The 24,505-nt window shown below is 44.5% G+C and overlaps 1 protein-coding gene across 1 annotated transcript in view; it reads left to right on the forward strand.

Annotated features, from left to right (window-relative positions):
* The first annotated feature begins 295 nt into the window (after window positions 1-295).
* LOC117426282 (Krueppel-like factor 7) overlaps window positions 296-24,505 on the forward strand; it is a 35,148-nt gene continuing 10,938 nt past the window's right edge. The window contains exons 1-2 of the mRNA XM_034043710.3: window positions 296-869; window positions 21,422-22,037. Of these exons, the coding sequence (XP_033899601.2) occupies window positions 768-869; window positions 21,422-22,037 (718 nt within the window). The 5' untranslated portion in view covers window positions 296-767. The remainder of the gene's footprint in view (window positions 870-21,421; window positions 22,038-24,505) is intronic.

A 24,505-nucleotide genomic window follows, 5' to 3' on the forward strand; every position in this document is an offset into this window, starting at 1 on the left:
AGCTATGTCAAATCTACACAGTTTGTACGTATTTCAGCGAGTTAGGCGGTGGTAAAGGGGAAGAGAAGTTACTTTTTCAGCACACACGCAAGCCTCTCCTAACTTTCTCATCTCCCATGAACTCCGTTTCTCTCAGTGAGTGCGAGAGTGACTCTTCGGCGCTTATATAGCCATCTAAAAATAGCTCAATTTTACAATCCTTGTGAGGTTCGACAGACAGCCCCTGCCGGCCAGTCAGGGACCGACAATCAGTTCTGGCTCCGCCCTTTACACCGCGTTCGCGCCGCCCTAATTGGTCGTCAGTGAAATCGTCAGCCCTTTTTACCTAATATGGTCACGCACGAGGTTGATTGACGGCCCTGGGTTCCCTTGGCTCGCTCCGAACAGTAGACGGCACTTAGCCTGCTGAGCGGAGCAGCCAAAAAAATTTAACTTGGAATTTTAAAGAGCAAAGATTGCAATCGGGTGCATTCGGCAATGCGGAAATAGATGGACGTTTCATGCCACTGAGCTTGCATCCACAGTCTTGGGTCGCAGATCAGAAGCGCTCAGACCAGTAAAACGGGATTGCATGATTTAGCGGAGCGCAATTCAATTCCACGCTGTATGTTTTGGTATATGTTTGCTTTGGAGGACAGCGGACACGCAGTTTTGGGATCTCAAGGATTTTTTTAAATGTGTTTTTTTATTTTATTTTATTTTTCTTGAATAAGTGGGTTATCGTTTTTGGAGATCAAAAGATTGCTTTGTGACTGTCAAGCGTCAACATGGACGTGTTAGCAAATCACAGTATTTTTCAAGAGCTGCAGCTGGTGCACGACACCGGCTACTTCTCCGCTTTGCCTTCCCTTGAAGAAAATTGGCAGCAGGTGAATGGTTTACGTTTTTGTGTCTATTACTGTAATAATTATTGTAAAATGTTGGCTGTGTGGTCGCCAGCAGCACGCCACATGTACACGCTGACAGTTAACACTGCATCTTTAGACAGGTTTGGTTGATAATAATATTAATTTGACTAATAAAAAGTACCGTAACATTGTATCCTGGGTAACTGTCAAGTACCGCACAGCTCTGCTGAGCTGCTCACGGCCGCAGCAGTAATTACTGTAATAAATACAATGCGTGACTCAATAGTTATTTTTTAAAAATTAAATCATATGGCACGAAAGGGTGGTTTTGTAAAATTTCCAAAAGTGGATGTTTAGGATGTGTGTGTGTGTGTGTGAGAGATAAGGATATATTACTGAGCCGATTAAAAGCCATGCTTTGCTTTATTCTGTTGAAGACAGTACCTGCACAGTGGAGAGATCAATATATACGACTGTCAGTCGCTGTGTTTGTTGTATAGACAGTCAGTGGTGGATAGAATAAAGCACGGCGATATTCTGCTTCGTTTAATGTCGGTGACAATTTAAACGGCTTAGTAGTCTTGAGTGTTATGTAAATATAATTGCGCACAGCGGGTTACTACTAGGAGGGGTAACTGTAAAATTAAAAAGTAGCTGGTTTGAACTTTCGGCACATTCCAGTTTCCAGTGCATCAAATGTCAATTCTTTGTTAAATATCATTGTAATGCACATACGCTGGGTGGATACTGTCACCTGAACCAGGCCAGCAGTGCGTTATGTAGAATTAGCAGCAGTGAAGCTTGTGCAATGGACTTTGCACTGTGCTGTGCACACAGACCATGGAGTGTTAGTTACAAATCTATACAGTGTTGCCATTCCGCTCTGTGAAACATTGTGACACAGCTCGCTCAGCCTCCACTCATTCATTAAAATGAAGCCATCCGGTGGCCGGAACACAAACACTTGCAAATAGATACTTTATTTTTGATGCGCTGCAATGGCACAATAGTTTTTGACTTGTTTTGTTTGATTTTTTTGTTTGGATGTCTTGCTATTGATCATTAACACAATTGGATCTCATTGCGTCACTGTAGTAAAGGACCTCGTGCATTCATTTAGAAGCCTTTTCATATTGCAGGATACATTGCTTTTTAAAGATCTCTTTCTTTGTGTTTGTCCATATGGTACACCGTGGCCCTGTGCCATGTGCATTCATATATTGCACTGTACAACATATCTTACTTACAGGATTGATCCAGAAATCACTGACATGATGTTCTCTGAGTTTATACCCTGTTGCATTGGGTTGTACAAGTCGCTTTAGTAAATTGACTCTCGTTGTGTGGGCTCTTCTTTAAGAGTAGACTCTTCTCTTTTGGCTGGCACTGGATTGTCCTGCTTTCTTCCTTTTTACAGTCACTTTGTAGCCTGCCTTTCTAAAACGTTTTTGTCGTTGACTCTAATAGACAGACAGTTACACTCTCTCTCTAAGCATTTCCCATGCTGATATGGCTCAGTCAGTATTGTCAGAACTATCAACACTAGTCCTCTGCCAGCAACTAGTTTATTAGCACACTGGTATTTTAGATAATTTAGCACTTCATTGAATGAGCCCAGCACAGATTCACACATGCTTGTACAGAAGTTCTAGAATCACTGGATTACCTTCCAGGATTTGCACAAATAAGAATCTGTCAGGGCAGGATACAGCATCATTGATTGATAGTGTGCTAGCTAAAAGGTAGGGATATAAGTAAGCTGCAGGCTATATATAACTTGATAACCTGGCAGAGCCCTCTGATCTCAAATATGTCTAGGGAGAAAAATTGTACAAAAATTAATTGGAAGTCTGGAGCACGAAGTTACTTGTAATTATGCATTATAAAACTCTTAATTTGAAAATCCCCACTGAGAGAAAGATGACAAATCCTTTTCATACTGCAAACAACAATGGCAAATTCGGGTCTGCCAGCAGCATTTAATTGATTTTTAACATTATGCTTTCAAGTTTAGATTAAGGCTTAATGGGTATAAAATGGAGCATGTGTGTGCCGGGGGCTTGCTTGCACTGTAACCTGGTGATGCTGTTGCTATCTGCACGGGTATAGGGCCATTTTTAAATGGGGAGGCTCGATGCTTTTCCAGGATGTGCATTGTTCTTCTGTTAAACAAAGACAGTGGAGTGCAGGTGCTGTCTCATCTCCCCTCTGAGCAAAGCATGGTGAACACCAGACTCTGCTGTCAGCCAGTTTGGTGGCATGGATCACTGAGCCTACAGGAGGTTAGGCTGAGACCTGATCCATTCTTCCACTGTTGCAATACAGCTGTAGCCACACCAAGCCTTCCCAGGTGAATACTGGAACTCCAGAGCACTCTGTCTTCCAAAGAACTGTTCTTCCTTTTATAGAAAGTGAAAGAAAGAGTTATATTTGAACTGTATGTGAAACTGAGCCAAATCTGAGTGTCCCTTTAAGAGGATGGTGTACTGCAAAACTGAAGCCATTAAAGGGAAATAAATAATGTCACCAGTTGTGTCGGAGATAGTGCGCCAGCATGTTTTATGCTCCTGCTTCCCCTGTGCTGGTTCCCTGTGTTGCTCCCTGATTTTCTGCTTGTGTAGCCCCTACTCGTTTTGTTTCTATCTCCTCTGAATTTCCTGCATGCACCATGTCTTGTGTAATAGTTGGCACCTCATAGTTGGGTCCTCTGGTGCCTTTTGTGTCTGCGCTACTATCTGAATGTTGGGAAAGAAATGAAATCGGAACTCGGACGAGCTCTTTGGAATGATCACGTGCAGCATTGTTCTCCTTGTTTTGTAATTTCCGATCTGTTTGTGTTTTTTTCTCTGCCTTTCTTTTATATCTCTTTCATTTTGTAACCTGATAGTTGTTAAAATTAGGTCATTAGAAAGAGGAGGAGCAACACGGTTATAGAACAAATCCTGTTTTTAAATGCCAATGAAAAAGAGGCAGGGAATACATTAAGCCATGTGTTTTGACTGGATAGAAAAAAAGCATTTGGAAGTTGAAACTGTGGTTTTGCTTTGTCTGCATGGCGGGTATTGAGTTGTTTTCTTGTCGTTGTTCTCGTGGTTTGTTGCTGTGGCGTGGTAGGGTAGGGTAGGGTATGGTTGGGTTGGGTTGGATTGCAATAAGCCAGAAGCTCTGCAGAGGCTGCTTTCACTGCGTTTATTTTCAGGAGCTGTCTGATGAAAGAGCCCTGTTTAAAGAGGCGTAATCCCTTTTGGTTTTCTAATGGAGCTGTTTCAGAGAGTGGGCTAATCACTTATTAATGTGAATACTCCAATAATACAGGGAACCACATTGAGAAAGGGTCCTGTCTGTGCAATTTGGTAAGAGAGAGGGTGGTTTTTAATGATGTGTGGAGTATTCTGTGAGTGTCTTTCTCTATCCTGAATACCCACAGAGAGCAGGAACCACGTGCAGGAGAGCGATTGCGAGCAGCCTACTTGACTATAGTGCAGACAGCGACAGCATGGTGATGCAAACACACACTTACACTGTACTTGAATATCCAGCCACTCTCCTGTGACTGTAGGCTATGAGTTCTGTGCTGTACTGTATGTTATGTAATCCTCACTGGTGCGCACAGCTGGCTGTTCACAACACCGTTGCTTTTATCTGTCTGTGAGATTCAAGGCATGCAGCTGCCCCAGTCACGGCTGCAGGAGCACTGGTGGATTTTTTGTTTTTGTCATTTATTTTTTAAATTGTTATTTCATTGCTCTATCCACAAACTGCTTGGAAAGCATAACCCCAGTGTGTGGAGGAGGAGGGGGAGGTGGCTTGCTCTAATGTACAGCTAACCTTACTCCCTGGCTGCTGCTAGTTACAGTACATGCCTAAGCATTGATGAGCTAGCGTGACTGGTGACTGAAGACAGATTCTAATTCTGCAGAGATGACACAATGTTGCATCAGAGAATTCCAATCCGGGGTCTCCTGTGGCTTTGGGATCTGAAATGAGCCTGCAGATGGCACTTGTGCTGCCCTGTGTCTCCTAGGTAGGGAGAGTCTGAAGAGAGTCTAGCGCTCCGTGTTTTGCTCAGAGTAGTGTAGGTTAAAAGAAGGAACAGCATATGAGGTAGCAGAATGCTTATTTATTCATCATGCATACCTTAGTCATGCATCTCCATGGTTTCTTTATAACTTGTCATTCTGCAGCTTTTATAATAGCCACCTAGCAGGTACCCTACACACACACACACACACACACACACACACACACACACACACACACACGGTCATGGTTATGATGACCTTGCTACCTAGCAACAGGTGTTGCCATGGATACTTGTCTAAAAGTAGGCTTACTGGCAGACTGTCAGGCAGAAAAACATTTGTGTTGTTGTTGTTTTTGTCATGTGACAGCAGTAAATATACTTTTAACACTAGAACCGCCGCAGGACTGAGATTTAAAATGTAAACGAATCTGCGTGCTGTCAATGTAATGCGGTTGTCCGTTTAAAAAAAAAAAATAATTAAAAAAAAATAAATCAATAACGAAAGAAAAAAAAGGACAACCGCATTGCATTCACAAATGCAGATTCGTTTACATTTGAAATCCAAACCCGTCAAAATGACTACCGTGGTGGTTCTAGTGCTGTTTGTTTTTGTTTTTACTGTAAAGCCTTGTTTTTTTTTAACTAGGAAAAGGCATTGACCGGATCTTGCTCGTTCCCAAAGACGAGTTAATCCATCGTACAGTACCATAAACAGAAAATAAAGAACAATAAATCTCAAGACTCACTTTAATAAGCAGTGGCATTGGCCAATAGCGGTTGTAATAGATCATTGCCTTAGAGCTGAACTCTCTGGATTACATCAGGCAGGTCATAACTGACCTGGTGTTCCATTATTAATAACTGTGTTCAAATAAAGACTGGTCATGAAACCTCATAGCAGCGACCCTGCGACAGCAGCGTAGTTATGTGCATAGTCTGCTGTCATGTGCAGTATTACATGGAGACGACTGACAGCACTGGTTTAGTTAAACGCCAGGCTTCAGTGTTTTAACTGCATCGCTTTTATTAGGAGCCTTCACTTCCTGCTCAGAATGTTAAAGTTCAGTATATCTTTATACTGGCCATATCACAAGCATAGCGTGTGTACATAATATAAATATAATAAAGTATTGCTGCGGTACCCTCTTGGCATCCTTTCCTTTAAGTAAATAAGGCAAGTGAAAGCACTTTACCTTTTAATTTTTTTCAAACTTGCTCGAGACATTAGCTTGCTGCTGACCACAGGGAGGTCAGCTGACTTGCCTGAGGTTCCATCCAGTGAGGCACAGTGACTGCGCTGGGATGTGAACTCTTTCAGTCCCCTGCTCCATGCTTAGACCACACTGCCTGTATTTACATGTTTGCACATACAGCATGTTTGTGTGGGGAAAGTCTCTGCGCTTCAGTAGATCAATGTTTCAGTTCAGGAGACTGTATGTTCTATATTTTGTTAAACAGATGTGCTTTATATATGACGGCCGGTATTACATTTTAATGAAGGTAGTTTTTGCATGGATTCCAGCAGTTATTTTTTGCACAGTATTGTTTTTGTTGGTATCTCTATAAAGCCATTCACTCTACATGCCATCACAATGGGGGAATCCTGTGTTCATTATGAGTGAGCACTATAGGAAGCTGTGTAGTAAGCCTTTTGTTCTTGTTGCTCTGTGTAAGCGAAACCTCGACAGAAAGGCCCCCCCTCTCTGCTCAGGCTGCTTCCCAAAGCGCTGTGGTTAAACACGAGATGAAGTGAGCAAACTGCTCGGGGTCTCGGCTGCTGTCCAAACACCAGGGCTTTCCTCAGGAAACCCTACCCTTGTTTACCAATGGGTTTCACGCTTACTGTCTGAGCGCACGTCAACAATCCTTTACTCAATTCAAACAGTTGCTTTTGAGACTACACACTTCTCAATACTGTTTGATTAGCACCCTTTTCACACTATTTCCCCTGTGCTTTGAAGTGAAGCAGGTGACAAGCTGTATACAGTATATATTTGTATACTGTACACTGCCATGCTGTGGTAGATAAACAGTGGTCTGTGTCCTTAGTCAGCTGATAGAACTCAGGCCATTTGCAGTGGCGCATGGTGATGCCCTTAGAAAAGTTTACCATGGCTATTAAACATCATGAAAGCATGGTAAAGCATAGACATGCATTGTAAAAGCCTGGAGAGAAATGGTAGTGTATTAAAAACATGGCAAGCCATGGTAAGCTGTGGTAAATGCATATGTATAGTGTAACCATGGGAAAAGCATTACGATCGTGGTAAACTCTTATAAGGGTATCATTGGCTGTGACGGGGTACCCCCGCCCCTCTGTATATTTTGTGTTTTATGTTGTATGTGGCGTGTGTATTTTTTGTCTGTTACATGTATTACTGTAGTGGTGCACAGCATGTGGGTTATGTATGTAAAGTGTATAATTGTATTTAGGCACGGAGAAATGCACAATCACTCCACGTGCAGATTAAAGTAGGTATTAGCATAGAAGCACAGAGAGCACAATTAGTTCACGTGCAGAGTGCCGAGATTCCAATTGAATGATTGATTAGCAATCGAGTCTCAGGACACCTGCATAAAAGAGGCAGTGTTTCACTCACTCGGGGTTGGGTGTTCGGTGAGTGGAGAACGGACGAGAGAAGGAGAATTAAAATAAACCGGCGCGGTGGCCAAAACAGACACTAAAACACAGTGAGACCGACAAACAAGTACCGTGCAACTGTTATTTATATTTTAATTCTCCTTCTCTCCATTCCACATTTTACTACCAGCTTGATTAGACACAGTGTATAGGTAGCAAGCTCAGGTGTGTCTTATTAAACTCATAGTAAAGCCAGGAATGTGTCAAACTGCTATGCAGTGGGGGTCTCATCCCTGCTTTATACTGCACATGGCCCTGTATTGTACTGTTGATATCAGAGGTAAAGGGCTGACGGCAGTGTGGTGGAAGTGCATGCCACGCAGCATGACTGGTTTCCAGGGCAACATCTGAGTAACACAGGTGTTTGTATAAAACACAGACGATGTTGAAGTGATTTAGATTTTTCTGAAATTAAGATAAGGAACAGTATTGTTAAGTCAGGCTGCAGTTGCAACAGGGCTTTGTAATTGAGATGGCCTCATACAAACATGATGTCACCTTTTTCACTGAAACAATTCTCTGCTGTGGAAATGAGTCAGGTACTGTAATGTGGTTAGTCATTGACAAGCAAAAGATGTTTGATGTTGTATTGTAGTGTTTTTAATTGAACAAGATTGCTGCAGGAGGGGTTTGCTCCTGTTTGTAGTGTTTTCTGATTGGTGCTGAAGGGAAAAATACCCCAAAAACAAATTTCAACCCCCACTTTTGATATAATATGCCCTCTTTAAAAATCTGTATTGATGTGATATCTATGTATTGGATAGGAACCCATTAAGTGCCACTGTCCTCGCCTGTTATTTACATTTTCTCTTTGACTGTGTTGTTATGATAACTTATTCTGATTTTGTTCACCGCAAAAGCTAAGTCTAAATGTAATGTATCGAATTAAGACAAAATAATCAGGTACTTAATGGGTTAATGTGATACAGCCATCTGAAATCCGATGGAAATGACATCACATTAATCTTAGCTCTACTGCGTTAATTCCGCTTGCTGTAGCTCTGCTGTTTTAATTCTTCTTGTTGAACTTTATAAAGCCACCTGTGGGTAGGTGCTCTGATCTCTATTGGAGTGGAACCCTCCTGTATGGCTCAGGACCCTGTACAATGTTCTTCATGGAAATGTATTTATAATACATTAGTAAATGTTACTGTAGGTTATTGCTTGCTCTATGGCGCCCCCCTTTATATATTAAATATAATTTCTTAAGCTTCTGTAAAGTTAAATGAGAGCTTGTGAGGGGGGGTGATGGGGCAGGATGCAAATCCTAGCAACGGCAATGGTTAGGAGCCAACCTAAAAACTGGCGTACAGTGTCAGGGTGCATTCATTTGCATTCGCTGCAAAGCTGCTGCTGGCATGAAATGGTTTTGAAGCTGTCGCTTTTGCAGCGCCTGCGTGTACGTCAGTGATGCTGTAGGGCACTTTGTTCATTTGTTTTTATTTGCTTATTTAAATCTCACAACAAAACTGCCACTCTATGAAGTTGCTGGAGGCATCACGAGTATGTAGATATTCGAATGAAGAAGCAAACATTGAGATATGGATGGATGGATGGATGTATTCCATGATTGCTTGTTTGCTTGCTGTGGTAATTTAATTTTTTACCCTCAACTTCTCAGAGGTGTCCCATTCATACGAAACAGCACAACCCACTCTGACCAGAGATACAGTCACATTATCAATTTAGTATAGATTCCTTAAAATGTACTGGAAATAGAAAATCAACCAACAAAAAACAGTGGGCTACATTCTCAAAGCTATTTATTCCAATTCATTTAAAATAGTAAGAGAAAAGGAACATGCAGCCACAAATGGTAAAATGTAGGAGTCTTTTTAGAAGTTGGTTTAAAATGCCTAATTTAAAGCACAATGTGGTCTAACATTTTCACACATGGGTGCCTGTTTCTGTATTGCGGATTACTGACTGACGATTGAATGCAGGTAGGTAGGTGTGTATAAATGACTAATCCTGAAGTGTTATGATACATTTGCACACTGCTGACTATGTCAGGGTTGAGACTTGCACTATGAGGAAATTGCACCACAGCGCTGTTTACCTGCCCTGTAACTTGAATGGATAGACTCCTGTCCTGCCAAGCCCTTGCCTTTCACAAAAGCGGATATCAGAAATGCACAAACTGTTCAGCATTGCAACACCTGTGCAAGGTGCAGGAATGCATCACTTCACTGATCGAGCACGTTGGGTAAGAAAGGCTGTGAACAAGTCATGACCTGTTCTATGTTAAAGTACTATCCTGTCGTCGTCTTCAGCAGGGTTTGTACTGCCCAAGGTAATAGCGTCCAATTAATGACGTCACAGGAATATCCTGTATGTTTAACAGTATTGAACTTATTTATGAAGCAGTTTGCTTACTATGTATTAAAGCTGGCGCTGTACTTGCTCATGAATGCGCTATGCATGATCTGTCAAGCCTCTTTTATTAAGTTAAATATTTTAACCTTGAGGTGGTTTCTGACAATAGTGGTTATGGTGGAGATGGGTGGGGGGTTGGGGTTAGGTTTAGTGAATTCACTGAATGAAAATCCTACATTGTTAGCGTACAGTATGCTGCAATTAAACCCTATTCAAGGTATTTTTTTTTAATAACTAAGATTCATAATGCGTAATGAAGCAATATTCCAAATAGTATGGGGTTAAGGGTGTACTGGGACCCAAACCTATAAAACAAAAAAATGTAAAATCAAAGCCATCAGATCAAAGCTATCAATAATTAAAAGGCTGCCTTTGACCCACCCCAGACCCCTGGCAGCTATAATTTGGCTTTCCCCAGGCCAGCCTGCAGTGCTTCTCATCTGCTTGAAGTTTACACGTCAAAAGCTCTTCCAAAGTCACCTGGAGGACTTGCCTTGCTGTCTCCTTGCCGTACCCTCTGTTTGCATTCTCAATGAATACAGAGCATGATGCAGCAAGAATACCTTTTTATTGAACCAGCATGGTTTAAATGTCACACCAAAGGCTAAACAAATGATACTTCTGGGAGGTTATTCTGTTGTTACCTCAGGTGCAGTACAGAAGGACGGGGCAAGGGTACAGTGGTGCAGTCGGACACAAGAAAAATACAGACGCTCACTGATTTGTGGAGTCGACAACTCTTTCAGGAAGGGGTAAAAACAAAATGACAAGCAGCACTGCAGTGACGTTGAAGTGTAGAAATCCCACACCAGTTTGTTGTTTCCAGTGCAGTATGTGGGAGCTGGCTGGTGGTTCCACTGCACTATGTGGGAGCTAGCTGGTGGTTCCACTGCACTATGTGGGAGCTGGCTGGTGGTTCCAGTGCACTATGTGGGAGCTAGCTGGTGGTTCCAGTGCACTATGTGGGAGCTGGCTGGTGGTTCCACTGCACTATGTTGGAGCTGGCTGGTGGTTCCAGTGCACTATGTGGGAGCTGGCTGGTGGTTCCAGTGCAGTATGTGGGAGCTGGCTGGTGGTTCCAGTGCACTATGTGGGAGCTGGCTGGTGGTTCCAGTGCACTATGTGGGAGCTGGCTGGTGGTTCCAGTGCAGTATGTGGGAGCTGGCTGGTGGTTCCAGTGCACTATGTGGGAGCTGGCTGGTGGTTCCAGTGCACTATGTGGGAGCTGGCTGGTGGTTCCAGTGCACTATGTGGGAGCTGGCTGGTGGTTCCACTGCACTATGTGGGAGCTGGCTGGTGGTTCCAGTGCACTATGTGGGAGCTAGCTGGTGGTTCCAGTGCAGTATGTGGGAGCTGGCTGGTGGTTCCAGTGCACTATGTGGGAGCTAGCTGGTGGTTCCAGTGCAGTATGTGGGAGCTGGCTGGTGGTTCCAGTGCACTATGTGGGAGCTGGCTGGTGGTTCCAGTGCAGTATGTGGGAGCTGGCTGGTGGTTCCAGTGCACTATGTGGGAGCTGGCTGGTGGTTCCAGTGCAGTATGTGGGAGCTGGCTGGTGGTTCCAGTGCACTATGTGGGAGCTGGCTGGTGGTTCCAGTGCAGTATGTGGGAGCTGGCTGGTGGTTCCAGTGCACTATGTGGGAGCTAGCTGGTGGTTCCACTGCACTATGTGGGAGCTGGCTGGTGGTTCCAGTGCACTATGTGGGAGCTGGCTGGTGGTTCCAGTGCACTATGTGGGAGCTGGCTGGTGGTTCCAGTGCACTATGTGGGAGCTGGCTGGTGGTTCCAGTGCACTATGTGGGAGCTGGCTGAGCTCTGAGTGGCAGCCAGGTTCAGCTGCTGCTGTAACCACTGCTTTTAGCTGACTGTAATTCAACACTACATTTGAAAAGCCAAAGGTAGTGGGGATTTTTGATCCTGAGCTTTATAAAAAGTACAGTCTTGTGTTGCCTCACATACCCAGATGGGCATGATGGTGGCTATTGCATAACAAAGAAGCATGCCTGCAGTAGACATGTGTATCATTTCAGCAGCAGGTTCATTTTAGGAGCTATTAATATAGAGCTCTCCTACTTCAGCATGTGTGGTGTGCGGTGTAGATGAAGGGTCTGGCTGAGGTTTAGAAGGCTCAGATGACAGATAATAAAAAACAGAACAGAATGCTTACAATGTATTGATCAAATGATTTGTTCTGCTGTGTAGTCCCAGTAGAGGTTCTTGGCTAATGCATGGCTTTTGCATTATTTATTCTCATTTCATTGCACCGGAACCAGTCTTTTTTCCAGTTGCCATTACGTTGGGTAACGTTTGTACAAAATCGAAAAGAAACCCAGTCTTGGCAATGACCAATGATACGAGCAGCAATGACCAATGATACGAGCAGCAATGACCAATGATACGAGCAGCAATGACCAATGATACGAGCAGCAATGACCAATGATATGTGCAGCAATGACCATTAATATGTGCAGCATACAGGCTTTGTCTCCTGAGGGAAAGCTCTTGGTCTAGTTGAAACTGCAGAGTCTCTCTTATCACTCCAGAGAATCTCAACAGCAGAGATTGTGTTTTTTTATGGCTTAGTGACACACTCTTCCTGTGATACTGTCTGTATTTGAGATTGACAGGGCTGATCCCACACGAGAGCCAGCGGTGTTATCAGGGATGATATCTGCAGTGACTTGCCTGCAGCCTGGAACATGGAACCAGAGCTGCCAGTCATGCACCCAGAGGATTAGTCTGGCACACTTTCTCTCCACGCGTGCTTTCCTTCTTTATCTGTCTTACTCTCTTTGTTCCCTTTATATGTCTTAGTCCTCCCTCCCTCTGCTCCCTTTCCTTTCCTTCTGTCTTTGTCCCCCCTGCTGTTTTGTTATTCCTCCCTTGTCTTCCCTCTCCTTGTTTCTTTGTTTCCATCCATTCATTTTTCCACTGTGGTGTAACCTTTTCTTTTGCGAATAATGAAGATTAGTCCGACACGCGGAGTAATGTGCCTAAATATCCCTCTTGCAGACATCAAAGCTTATAAGAAGCTGTTAACCCCATTTAAAAGTGTCCCCTTTCAATCCGATTGTGACATGAGTAATCCTGACAGTAGGATTTAATGAAAATCACTGTGTCCTGATTAGATTACCGAGCCTGAAAGGCCAGGCTACATTAGCAGTCTTTGCACAGATACAGTGCAGCTTGTGGAAATCCTGTCAAAGTGAGGGTAGTATCTACTTTCCAAAACTCGTGTCGCTGGCTTTAAACCTCGCTGCCTAGAGGGTTTGGCCTGGTTTTTGCACATTTACTGTTCAATGTACTGACCCATAAAACCCATTATAAAATCTAAGCTCTGTTTACATAGCTGGGGAAATGTTAGCACACATGCTGTGAAATGTGCATGTGATTTCATTTGTAGGCTATAATAAGTGACATAAAAACCAATGTAACAGCTGAATAGTCCCTCCAAGATGCAGTGGGATATTTTCTTGGCAAGCACAGGTAATGTTTATATGCACAAGCAAATCTACAACGAAGCAAAGATGGTGATCCAGTATAACAGAGAGCTTTGTAATGTTAAGTGAAAAGATCATTACCGAAATGTCCATTTGCATTGGAATAGTATTAAATTAGACATTGCCTCCCCCTCTTTCAGCTGGGTGTCTAGTAGAAGCTGTGAAGTAGCTGCACTCTGCTACTCTACTAGTGCACAGAGCATACTGCTCCTGCTGCACCTGTATCTATCCATGAGGGTCGCTGTACAGCTGACCCCATGACCTAGAGTAAGGCCTTGTTCTTTTTCAGAATGTTGAGAGGCACGGCCCCTTCCATTCCTGACACCTGCTCTCTCTGTTGTTACCTTTCTCTTATTACAGTCAGACTAAAGGCGTCGTACTCTACAATAATTCCAAGGTGTAATCTTTAGGTTCTGTACCACAGATTTATCTGAATCCTTTGTCAATGACCTGAAGTCTAACCCCTGTTTTAAAGTATCTCTTTTTATTACATTTATTCATTTCCTGTCTTGCTCATCTGGTTTCTTGTTGTTTCTAAGTTCTGTCGGACTCAAGTCGATTCTCCGTGTGGAAAGCACAGAGAAAAACAGGGCTGAGTTGTGGCAGGTTCCCACCAGCTCAGCTTTCTGATTCAGGATTACTCACTGGTGTTGAGTTGAATCTAGGTCTGGGTTGCCTTGGTTAAGGTTGCTGTGGTTATAAAAATAACGGGAACTGTTTAACCCAGGGGCGTGTCTTCTGTGTTTAAAATGGAAGGAACAGTTAACAAACGGCTGGATGGTTCCTCAGAGTGCTGCACCTTCTTCACGGCCAAAAGGTGACTTTCAAGTCTTATCTGGGGATAACCTGCTGTATCTACCAGCACCCCAGCGAGGAAAAATAAGGCTGAAGACTGGAGCTGCTTGGCTTGACGTGTGTGTGTGTGTGTGTGTGTGTGTGTGTGTGTGTGTTTTGTATACACATGCAAGCATGCTAACATTTTGGGATAGTCCTATACTAGGCCTATGTGTATTCAATACATCTCTTGCAACATGTTTAAGGGCATGTGTGTGTGTGTGTGCCCCATTCTTGTTTGCCCTTTCCAGTTTTGGAAGTGACATCACCAGCAGTCTTTGCGTGCTGCTTTGAGTACCGTAAGGAGGAGCCATGATTGTACCTCAGGATCTGATCGCACTGATAGGATCCGTTGGAGTTATTGGCTGATTTGTGCGATGATGTTTATTCATTTATTTAATCGAAGGAGTTACCCATGGCTCTTGCAGGAGAGTCCTGGAGACTGCATCTTGTTTGTGCATTATGAAAGATTCTCAGGTACTGATTGCGTACAACACACTTTCCACGATGTCCAGCCGAAACTGGTTCCTAACCTTGTCATCTAAAAGCTGTTTGCCCAGTCACTATAGTTTCAGGACTCATTTCAGCAAACCGCTATACAGAACATGCAATGCCAATGACAGGAGTCACTTCTAAAAACGTAGCATAGCTTTCCAGATTCAGCATCGCCTCAGCTCGCAAAGCCCATTTAAACCCGTGACACGTTGTGATGCATGACTCAACACAAGCACGTGATGTGCAGTAGGTGGTCTGGGAACTCCATACTCCGCTTCTGTGTTGCTGTTCCTTACTAACAGCAAAACGCTACGCTGCTGGGCTCCTGGAAGTGCTTGACGCTCGCTGAAGCATTTCACAGAGCAGATTTGTAAAGGAAGAATAATCTCAGATTTGGAATGAATTGGTGTCAATGCCCTGTGCGTTTGAAATGGGAAGAAGGTGGTGACCATGCAAGCTGGGTAGGATTTCCTCTTTCCTTTTGGTTGGAGTAATCCGGCTGGTGGTTATCACGTCTACAGCTGTGCTGCACCAGCAGCGGCTTTCCTGTTCAACTGAGTTCTGCTCCGAGCGTCGAGCAGGAGCTTTCCCAGGGCTAACAGGAAACGGGAAAACCAATGGGCAGATTTAGAAAACCTAAACAAGGCAAAGATTGAATGATACAGTGAGTAAATGACACAGAAGACGGCAGATCACCAAAACGTTTGAATTGCTGAACTGAACGAAAATGTTTATTTTAGTTTTTTGTTCAGATTGATGATGAGTTTTTACGTCGGAAATTGATGAAGGCATGCATAGCTGAAGCTCTCCCCTTTATTACAGTCTTGCCTCTGATTCTGTATGCAACAGAAAACATTAGGTAGCATTTATAGGTCTGTAGCGGTTTGTTTTAAATGGTGCAGTGAATCACCAAGCACAAACCCGAAGCCTTTTCATGGTGCTTAACGTTTTTGTCTGGAAGAACTACTGTATTGTTGGCTGAGAAACTGTAACAGGGCAGAAACAGAAGTGTTGTGTTACATAGAAAGCAGTTGTGTGTGCAGATTTGAGTGGAGCTCCAGAAAAAATAGCATGTGTACTGTAGTCTTGAGAGTATACAAACTTGGTTTCGGTACTGTTTTTAATGTACTGTATATGCATATGCACTAGACCTGCTGGTATTGTGCAAGCAGGCACTGTATGACCCTGTGTCGTTGTCATCAGCTTTAGAAGAAAATACTTCTGAGGGTATTTCAATACACTGAATTCAGAACCAAGTACACATAAATAATTAATAGTGAGCCAAGACATTTCCATCCAACAAAACAAACAAGCATGCACACAATACACAGCGAATATGGTTTAAAATATAGGGGAATGTAATAATACATTTTAATTGCACAAAGTTTTAGCGGCTGTCTTCCTCATATGCTGTTCCTATTTTGAGTAATGTATTCACAGATCTACCCTTTACATGCATAAAACAAAAGCGAATGGATGTATCTGAATGTGTGAATATCCCTACTGTGTAATCCTGTCTCATGGCAATTGGCCAAGCAAAACTGAATTAAATTATCCGAAAATTTAAAAGTGGCGAATCTGCCTTGGGTGCATAAGCAGCTGTTTCCATTTTTCTTTCTCGGGGGGGTATGCGTTATTCATTTATTTTTATATCCCCTTTTTATTAGCCTGGTCGGGTAGCTGTCAGGAGATGATGGCTTTTTAGTCCTAATTGTTGTTCATTCGAAGGGGTTGGAGGGGGAGGATGAGGGGAGAGAGCCAGTCCCAACAGAGCGTCTGGGATGGGATTGGAGAGGGCCGTCTAGAGGAGAGAGAATTACAGACTCCCCCCACCCCAGCTGGCATGCAAAGCAGCACAGGTGCAGGGATGGAAAAGACTGACTGGTAATTACACAGATGAGCGTCCCAGCATGAGAGTCTGAGTCCAGAGATCCTTGATCATGCTGCTTGCTTATAAAGATTTCATGGGGAGACAAGGGGAGCATGGGAGGATTGTTGACTTACTGTACTCACGAGGGTCCTGAAAGGCAGGACCTAATATCGGCCTCATGAAAAGATAATGCCAGGACACGGCAGGGGCTGGAGCCTGCAGCCTCAAGCTAGCTTTTTTATTTCTTTCTATATTTTTGCACATTTGACACATCCAAGAGGTTTAATGATTTTAAAGGAGCTGCTATGAGGCTTCCTTCTGTGTAGCAGCAAGCTCGAAGCCCTCTTAGAAGGAGGTGAAAGGAAGGTACTATACAGCACATGCAGCCATTGTTACACGTTGCATAAAAGTGGTGCAGCCAATCCCAGCCGTTGTTTTATCCACCAGTTCCACAGCTTGAAACTGGGAGAGGAGTCTGTTTCTTTATAGTTGCTGTTGCTTGTTGGAACTGGGGGAGGAGCCTGTTTCTTTATAGTTGCTGTTGCTTGTTGGAACTGGGGGAGGAGCCTGTTCCTTTGAGATGCTGTTGCTTGTTGGAACTGGGGGAGGAGCCTGTTCCTTTGAGATGCTGTTGCTTGTTGGAACTGGGGGAGGAGCCTGTTCCTTTGAGATGCTGTTGCTTGTTGGAACTGGGGGAGGAGCCTGTTCCTTTGAGATGCTGTTGCTTGTTGGAACTGGGGGAGGAGCCTGTTCCTTTGAGATGCTGTTGCTTGTTGGAACTGGGGAAGGAACCTGTTCCTTTGAGATGCTGTTGCTTGTTGGAACTGGGGGAGGAGCCTGTTCCTTTGAGATGCTGTTGCTTGTTGGAACTGGGGGAGGAGCCTGTTCCTTTGAGATGCTGTTGCTTGTTGGAACTGGGGGAGGAGCCTGTTCCTTTGAGATGCTGTTGCTTGTTGGAACTGGGGGAGGAGCCTGTTCCTTTGAGATGCTGTTGCTTGTTGGAACTGGGGGAGGAGCCTGTTCCTTTGAGATGCTGTTGCTTGTTGGAACTGGGGGAGGAGCCTGTTCCTTTGAGATGCTGTTGCTTGTTGGAACTGGGGGAGGAGCCTGTTCCTTTGAGATGCTGTTGCTTGTTGGAACTGGGGGAGGAGCCTGTTCCTTTGAGATGCTGTTGCTTGTTGGAACTGGGGGAGGAGCCTGTTCCTTTGAGATGCTGTTGCTTGTTGGAACTGGGGGAGGAGCCTGTTCCTTTGAGATGCTGTTGCTTGTTGGAACTGGGGGAGGAGCCTGTTCCTTTGAGATGCTGTTGCTTGTTGGAACTGGGGGAGGAGCCTGTTCCTTTGAGATGCTGTTGCTTGTTGGAACTGGGGGAGGAGCCTGTTCCTTTGAGATGCTGTTGCTTGTTGGAACTGGGGGAGGAGCCTGTTCCTTTGAGATGCTGTTGCTTGTTGGAACTGGGGGAGGAGCCTGTTCCTTTGAGATGCTGTTGCTTGTTGGAACTGGGGGAGGAGCCTGTTCCTTTGAGATGCTGTTGCTTGTTGGAACTGGGGGAGGAGCCTGTTCCTTTGAGATGCTGTTGCTTGTTGGAACTGGGGGAGGAGCCTGTTCCTTTGAGATGCTGTTGCTTGTTGGAACTGGGGGAGGAGCCTGTTCCTTTGAGATGCTGTTGCTTGTTGGAACTGGGGGAGGAGCCTGTTCCTTTGAGATGCTGTTGCTTGTTGGAACTGGGGGAGGAGCCTGTTCCTTTGAGATGCTGTTGCTTGTTGGAACTGGGGGAGGAGCCTGTTCCTTTGAGATGCTGTTGCTTGTTGGAACTGGGGGAGGAGCCTGTTCCTTTGAGATGCTGTTGCTTGTTGGAACTGGGGGAGGAGCCTGTTCCTTTGAGATGCTGTTGCTTGTTGGAACTGGGGGAGGAGCCTGTTCCTTTGAGATGCTGTTGCTTGTTGGAACTGGGGGAGGAGCCTGTTCCTTTGAGATGCTGTTGCTTGTTGGAACTGGGGGAGGAGCCTGTTCCTTTGAGATGCTGTTGCTTGTTGGAACTGGGGGAGGAGCCTGTTCCTTTGAGATGCTGTTGCTTGTTGGAACTGGGGGAGGAGCCTGTTCCTTTGAGATGCTGTTGCTTGTTGGAACTGGGGGAGGAGCCTGTTCCTTTGAGATGCTGTTGCTTGTTGGAACTGGGGGAGGAGCCTGTTCCTTTGAGATGCTGTTGCTTGTTGGAACTGGGGGAGGAGCCTGTTCCTTTGAAGTGATATTGCTGATTTTCTTGGTGCTTTTCATATCCAGTGAACCCAGTCCCACAATATATTTCATTTGAATGTTTATTTTGAGCATTTAAAATAAGATTCTTTGAACACATTATGAGACTTTTTTATTTGATTTATTTCATTCATTAACGAGCATCCTAACTATTTCATAATTGCATGAAGCAAATTACTGGAACACTTTCAGTGCCCAATTTCATGACATACTGTACCACTTGTTAATTTCCCTCATTAAGTTGCTAATTAGTGGACGTCCCGCTGTTTGTTTTTTTCCACAGTTATTCTAAGAGGGCTGACGGGACTTTTCTTGGGGCTCCTTTTGCCAAAATGTACGGGTTTAACCCTGAGGTGATCCTCACAAGCTGCCACAGTTACACGCTCCTGCCCATTTACTGCACAGCAAAATAAACATGTTGTATGGCTCCTGTTGGTAATTGTATCCCTGCAGTGTCGGAGGAGGGGGAGGAGCAGCCACCAGCCCCCTCACAGCCACTCCCTGTCTGCCTGCTCCGGGGGCACAGCTTTCACTCAGCACCGTCTTGAGAGCGTTTGCAAAATGTTTCAGAACTTTATTTACTTCAGCAATTCATCTTTAATTCAGAAGAACACACTTTTACTCTAAAAATAAAGCAATGATCTAGAGAAAGCTGAAACAAGAGCAAGTGTTGTGTTAAGTGTGCTTTATACAAGGGTTCAGACTTAAGGATGCTCAGTCTTCTACACGGGGAAAATTGCGTTCAAACACGAAGGAGCTGAGAAAATACGGAGTGCTCTTCTTCTTACTTTTTTTTTAAGTTAGATTTTCCTTACACAAAGTCTGGGTGGGGAAAAATAAATAGATAAACATTTTGTTAGACAACTAAAGACTTTCCTGCAGAAGCTTAACTAGCAGCATATTGGCTATAAAATAACCCAACCCTTTAGTCCTGTTTGGTCTGTCGTTTGAACGGGTAATTTCAGCAGCACACACTGTGTTAAAAAGCCATGTCGGGCTGCATCTTGAGGCATAGCTTCAAACGATGTTTGATAAAAGGAAAAGCTCTTTTAATTAAAACCTCTTTGTAGGAAAATTTATTCGAACTGTTTAATTACACGGGGGGGGGGGGGGGGGGGGGTTGATAATATGGTAATTGTTTTGATGTCTCGGAGTTCAAAAGGGATGTTGGATTTCAAAGAGCAATGCATTGACCTCTTGACATGTGCAGGGCTGGGCTGAGCAATGCATTGACCTCCTGATGTGTGCAGGGCTGGGCTGAGCAATGCATTGACCTCTTGACATGTGCAGGGCTGGGCTGAGCAATGCATTGACCTCCTGATGTGTGCAGGGCTGGGCTGAGCAATGCATTGACCTCTTGACATGTGCAGGGCTGGGCTGAGCAATGCATTGACCTCCTGATGTGTGCAGGGCTGGGCTGAGCAATGCATTGACCTCTTGACATGTGCAGGGCTGGGCTGAGCAATGCATTGACCTCCTGATGTGTGCAGGGCTGGGCTGAGCAATGCATTGACCTCCTGACGTGTGCAGGGCTGGGCTGATATTGCACAGCCACAATACTGTATTTTAATTTGTAATTAAACCAGATTCTCTCCATCATCCGAATGCTGTGTTATACACTTTTTATTAAGATATTCAACCACAGTGAAGTTCTGTTGTCATGGTTGAGTGGTGTTTAATCTTCAGAGATGATATTGTATGTCCACGTGTGGTTAATTTGTATTTTTCTACTTGGCTTGTTTATTGCAAGCAGTTGTACTTTATGAGAGCTATGGAGTTTAGTTCCTCTGGGATGTTCAAAGATGCATGTACCTGCAATGAAAGTGTGGGTGCTTTTAAGAGCAATCATTTCAATATTTGAGTAATATATAAAATGTTTAGGGATATGTATACAAGGAATAGGCCACTGTATAGTATATTAGGCTGGGGTGTGCTGATTAATTTTAAAAGTATTTATCATTATGTATTAAAGGAATGCATTCCACTTTTTTTAATTTTTTTATCATTGTCTGTCTATGACAGTAGACATGTCAGCGCTGTGGATAAGAGGAAAATTCACTTCCAAATGACTTTTAAAACAATGCTGAAATGTATTGCCATTGATTGGTACAGTCAGCTTTTCTTGTTTTGAAATCAACGCGAATGGATTTATTTCATACCTGCCGATTTTGTAAATTCTTCTTAAAGGCGATCAGGAGTGCGGGTACGAGTATCAGCACACCCCATGTATTGGGTTTGCTGTTTTAGGAGTTACAGGGTAGCTTCTGGTGAAATTAATTTTAGACGGATACAGTATCGAGTAGCAAGAATTGTTTGAGGTTCTTGTAGCAAAGAAACAGCTGTTTTTTTTAAACTTGCCTAGTTAAACAGTAAAGCAATACCATGTGAAACCACAGAAGTAAGTGCCTAGTACTTGGTTAGGAGCGGGTCCATCAGGGCTTAGCAAACTTAGCACTGGAGAAAAGGATTAGGAAACTTGCTGTGTCGGTTGTATCTTTGCTTTGCAAATACAAAGCTGTGTGTTGCTGTTCAGACCCTTTGCCTCCTGGCACTGAATTCCTGTCTCTGATCTCTCTGCAGACGTGCCTGGAGCTGGAGCGCTACCTGCAGACGGAGCCCAAGAAGTTCACAGACCCCTTCGATGAAGACTTAGACTGCCTCTTGACGCCTTCCTTCATGAAGGTTGAAGTCGAGGACCCCCAGGACTCCTTACTGCTCTCAGAGCAGCCTAACCCCACGGGACTCCTCATTTCCCAGGACAGGGTCCTGCTGAAGGCCCCCCTGAGTGTCCAGACAGCAGACTCCATGACCAAAGAGGCATGCGCCGGCATGGGGGGAGGCGTGAACGCAGCCCAGCTCAGCGCCGTCACCTCCCTCACTCCACCCTCCTCCCCCGAGCTCGGCAGACACCTCATCAAACCCCCGCAGACGCTCACGGCCGGCGCCGACGGCACGCTCACACTCAAGCTGGTGGCGAAGAAGATCGGCACAGGGGCTGCCAAGGTGGTCGCTGTGGCAACTCTGCCCTCCCCGACGAAGGGGGCGCAGAGTGATGGGGAGCAGGGGGCCGTTGGCAGCAGAACAGCTGAAACTACCCCCGAAAACAAGAAGCGGGTCCATCGCTGCCAGTTCAACGGCTGCCGCAAGGTTTACACAAAGAGCTCCCACCTAAAAGCACATCAGAGGACACATACGGGTAAGGGCTGGCTTCGTCGGAAGTGGTCGACCGCCTCCCGAGGTGGTGAGCACCTCTGATTTGCTTCTTACTGCCTCCTCAGGGGGCATTTTGAGTCTGTTTACACACTTTTTTTTTTTAAGGCTTTAATCCTGTGTCCTAAACAGAAACCTTCACCAAGCACTAAGCAGATGCAATGCCAGTGCAGACCCTTGTACTTCAATACAAGCCTGCAGACTTGCATTTATTTCAATTTGTTATACATGCCTAATTTTAAACATTTTTAGACAGCATAATTTATGGCTGAGGTTCGTTTATAGCTAATGTCTTTTAGTAGACAACCAGGAGACCGCAACTGAAAAGCCCAGACATGTGAGAGCACTGTGAATAGCAACACGTGTTCACAATGATCTGTTACAAGTAAAGCTCAGCAGTGTAATTCACTTAATCAGCTTTTTTTTTTTTTTTTAATTATGCCCATAAATTACAGCCACCAAAGATTCTGATTATACCAGCTCGTAAAACTACCGCATGTATGGAAAGTGCATCGCCCTGCGTGTGCTAATTGTTTTGCATTCATAATGGCTGGCATGAGTTATGTAAGTAGCAATATGGAAGAACGTTGGGGTTGGGGAGCTGGAATAGCTCATAATATCAAGCAGTATCCACCAGCACCATGAACTCAAAAATAACGATCCATAAACGGCTTTTACCCAGCTACTTTAACAACCTCACAGATAATATAACTGCTTCTTCAGTTGCCTGAGAATGTAATTAACTGCTACAGAGGCACCTGTCTGACTAGGGGGATGGGGCTGGTTGCTAGGAGACCACATCAGCACCAGGCAGAAAGTAGTAATTGGCCAATTACTTGCCGCGCTGGGTGCTAGTCTCGGCCTGCTACACTGCTGTTCACACTCTCTTTCTTCTTGCTCGCTCCTCTCTCTCTCCCTCTCTCTCTCGATTGCCAGGCAACTGTATAATATGTTGTGCCTCCAAGCAGTGCCTCCTGGTGTGTTTTCTCGGCCTGCTGCCTTGCCATCTCTTCTGTTTCTTTTTCTTGGTTGCTAAGCGACTGCATCATGCTGCATGGCTCCGAGCTCTAATTGCCTGATTTTTCTGGTTGCCGTGGGTGCAGGGCCCAGTCTGCTGAGCTGATGTTCAGCCTCTGGGGATCTGTCTCCAATTAATGGAAGCAGAGTGTGAATCCTGCAGAGTTTCTCTCACCTGCGTCCCTGACTCGTTGCTGGCTTTAAAAAAGAGAGAAGAAAGACAGAAAGAAAAAATCGGAAAATCCTGCTGTTATATTTTGTTTTCAAGGAAAGATTGAGGCAAACGTATTATTTTCATCACAGCTTATTTAACGTGCAAGTTTTCTTCCCGTTCTGTTACAGACTCTTTTGTAGACTTTTCATATTTCAAGAAGGTAAAGTGAGCTCAGAGGTTCAGCTTGTTTGCGAGTGTTTAAATCGGGATGTAAGCGTTTGTCAGCCTCCCTGGTGTCTGCTTAGCCGTGCGGAGGGAACGTGGGCTGGGGAAATGCTGAGGTGTGTGCCTTCCCCCTCAGGTGTGTTTTCTGCTCCTTGTCACAGCTGGTCTTCCCCTAGTGCAAGTTGAGAAGCTGGGAATAGCAAGATCCGGCATTAGAGACCAAAGAAAAGGCTTCAAGCAGTATGTTTCGGCTGTTTTGTGCATGCTGTGAATTGCACCATGTGCGTTGTCTGATGCACCTTTTAATCACAGTACTGTTCACCTCATGTTGCATCACTTGCGGGGGGTTAACAAAAAAAAGTCTTAATCCAGCTTTATTAAGAGGCATTTATCATCCTGGTCGCTGTCCCTGCTAGAAGACTGCAATACAATCAAGCTCATTAAGGACTGCCCTTTACCAAGAGGCTTGAGCCTTGTGGACCCTGAATAAAGAGAGAGTGTATTCAGGGTGCTGCTAGACATGATGTGTAGTTTATTAATCAACCAAATGGGGATCTGATTAGAGTGGGTAGGTGTGATCTTGGTTGTCTGTTTGCCAAGCTGGCGGCGAGGCCTGATTGGTTGGCGAATCCTACTTCTGGTGTGGACGACATGTCATGGCAACCTGATTGTGCTACCCTGCCCCGCCTCCATGTAGCCACGACTTGCTTTACTCCAATGGAATTCTAAAGCCCACCTACTTTATCAGCTTGCAAAGGCTGTATTCAAAGGGACTATTCCAAGCTTTTGCTAATACCTGGTCCTAAACACAAATTACTGTGTGCACAAAAAACAAACGGGACATGTATGTGAGCAAACCCCGTTTCAAGGTAAACTGGCTGTGGTCATATATTGTGGGTCACAGGTTATATCTATGTTGTTAAAAGATTGTATTGTATTTTTTAAATGGTGGAACAAGAGTATATTCAGTGGCTTCTCTGTACGGAATCTGGGAACGAATTCTGTCTCAATGGGGTCAGGTAGTGTTAGTTTTCTGTCTCAATGGGGTCAGGTTGTGT

This window comes from Acipenser ruthenus, chromosome 11 (assembly GCF_902713425.1).
Source record: "Acipenser ruthenus chromosome 11, fAciRut3.2 maternal haplotype, whole genome shotgun sequence".
In the NCBI taxonomy this organism is placed as follows: Eukaryota; Metazoa; Chordata; class Actinopteri; order Acipenseriformes; family Acipenseridae; genus Acipenser; species Acipenser ruthenus.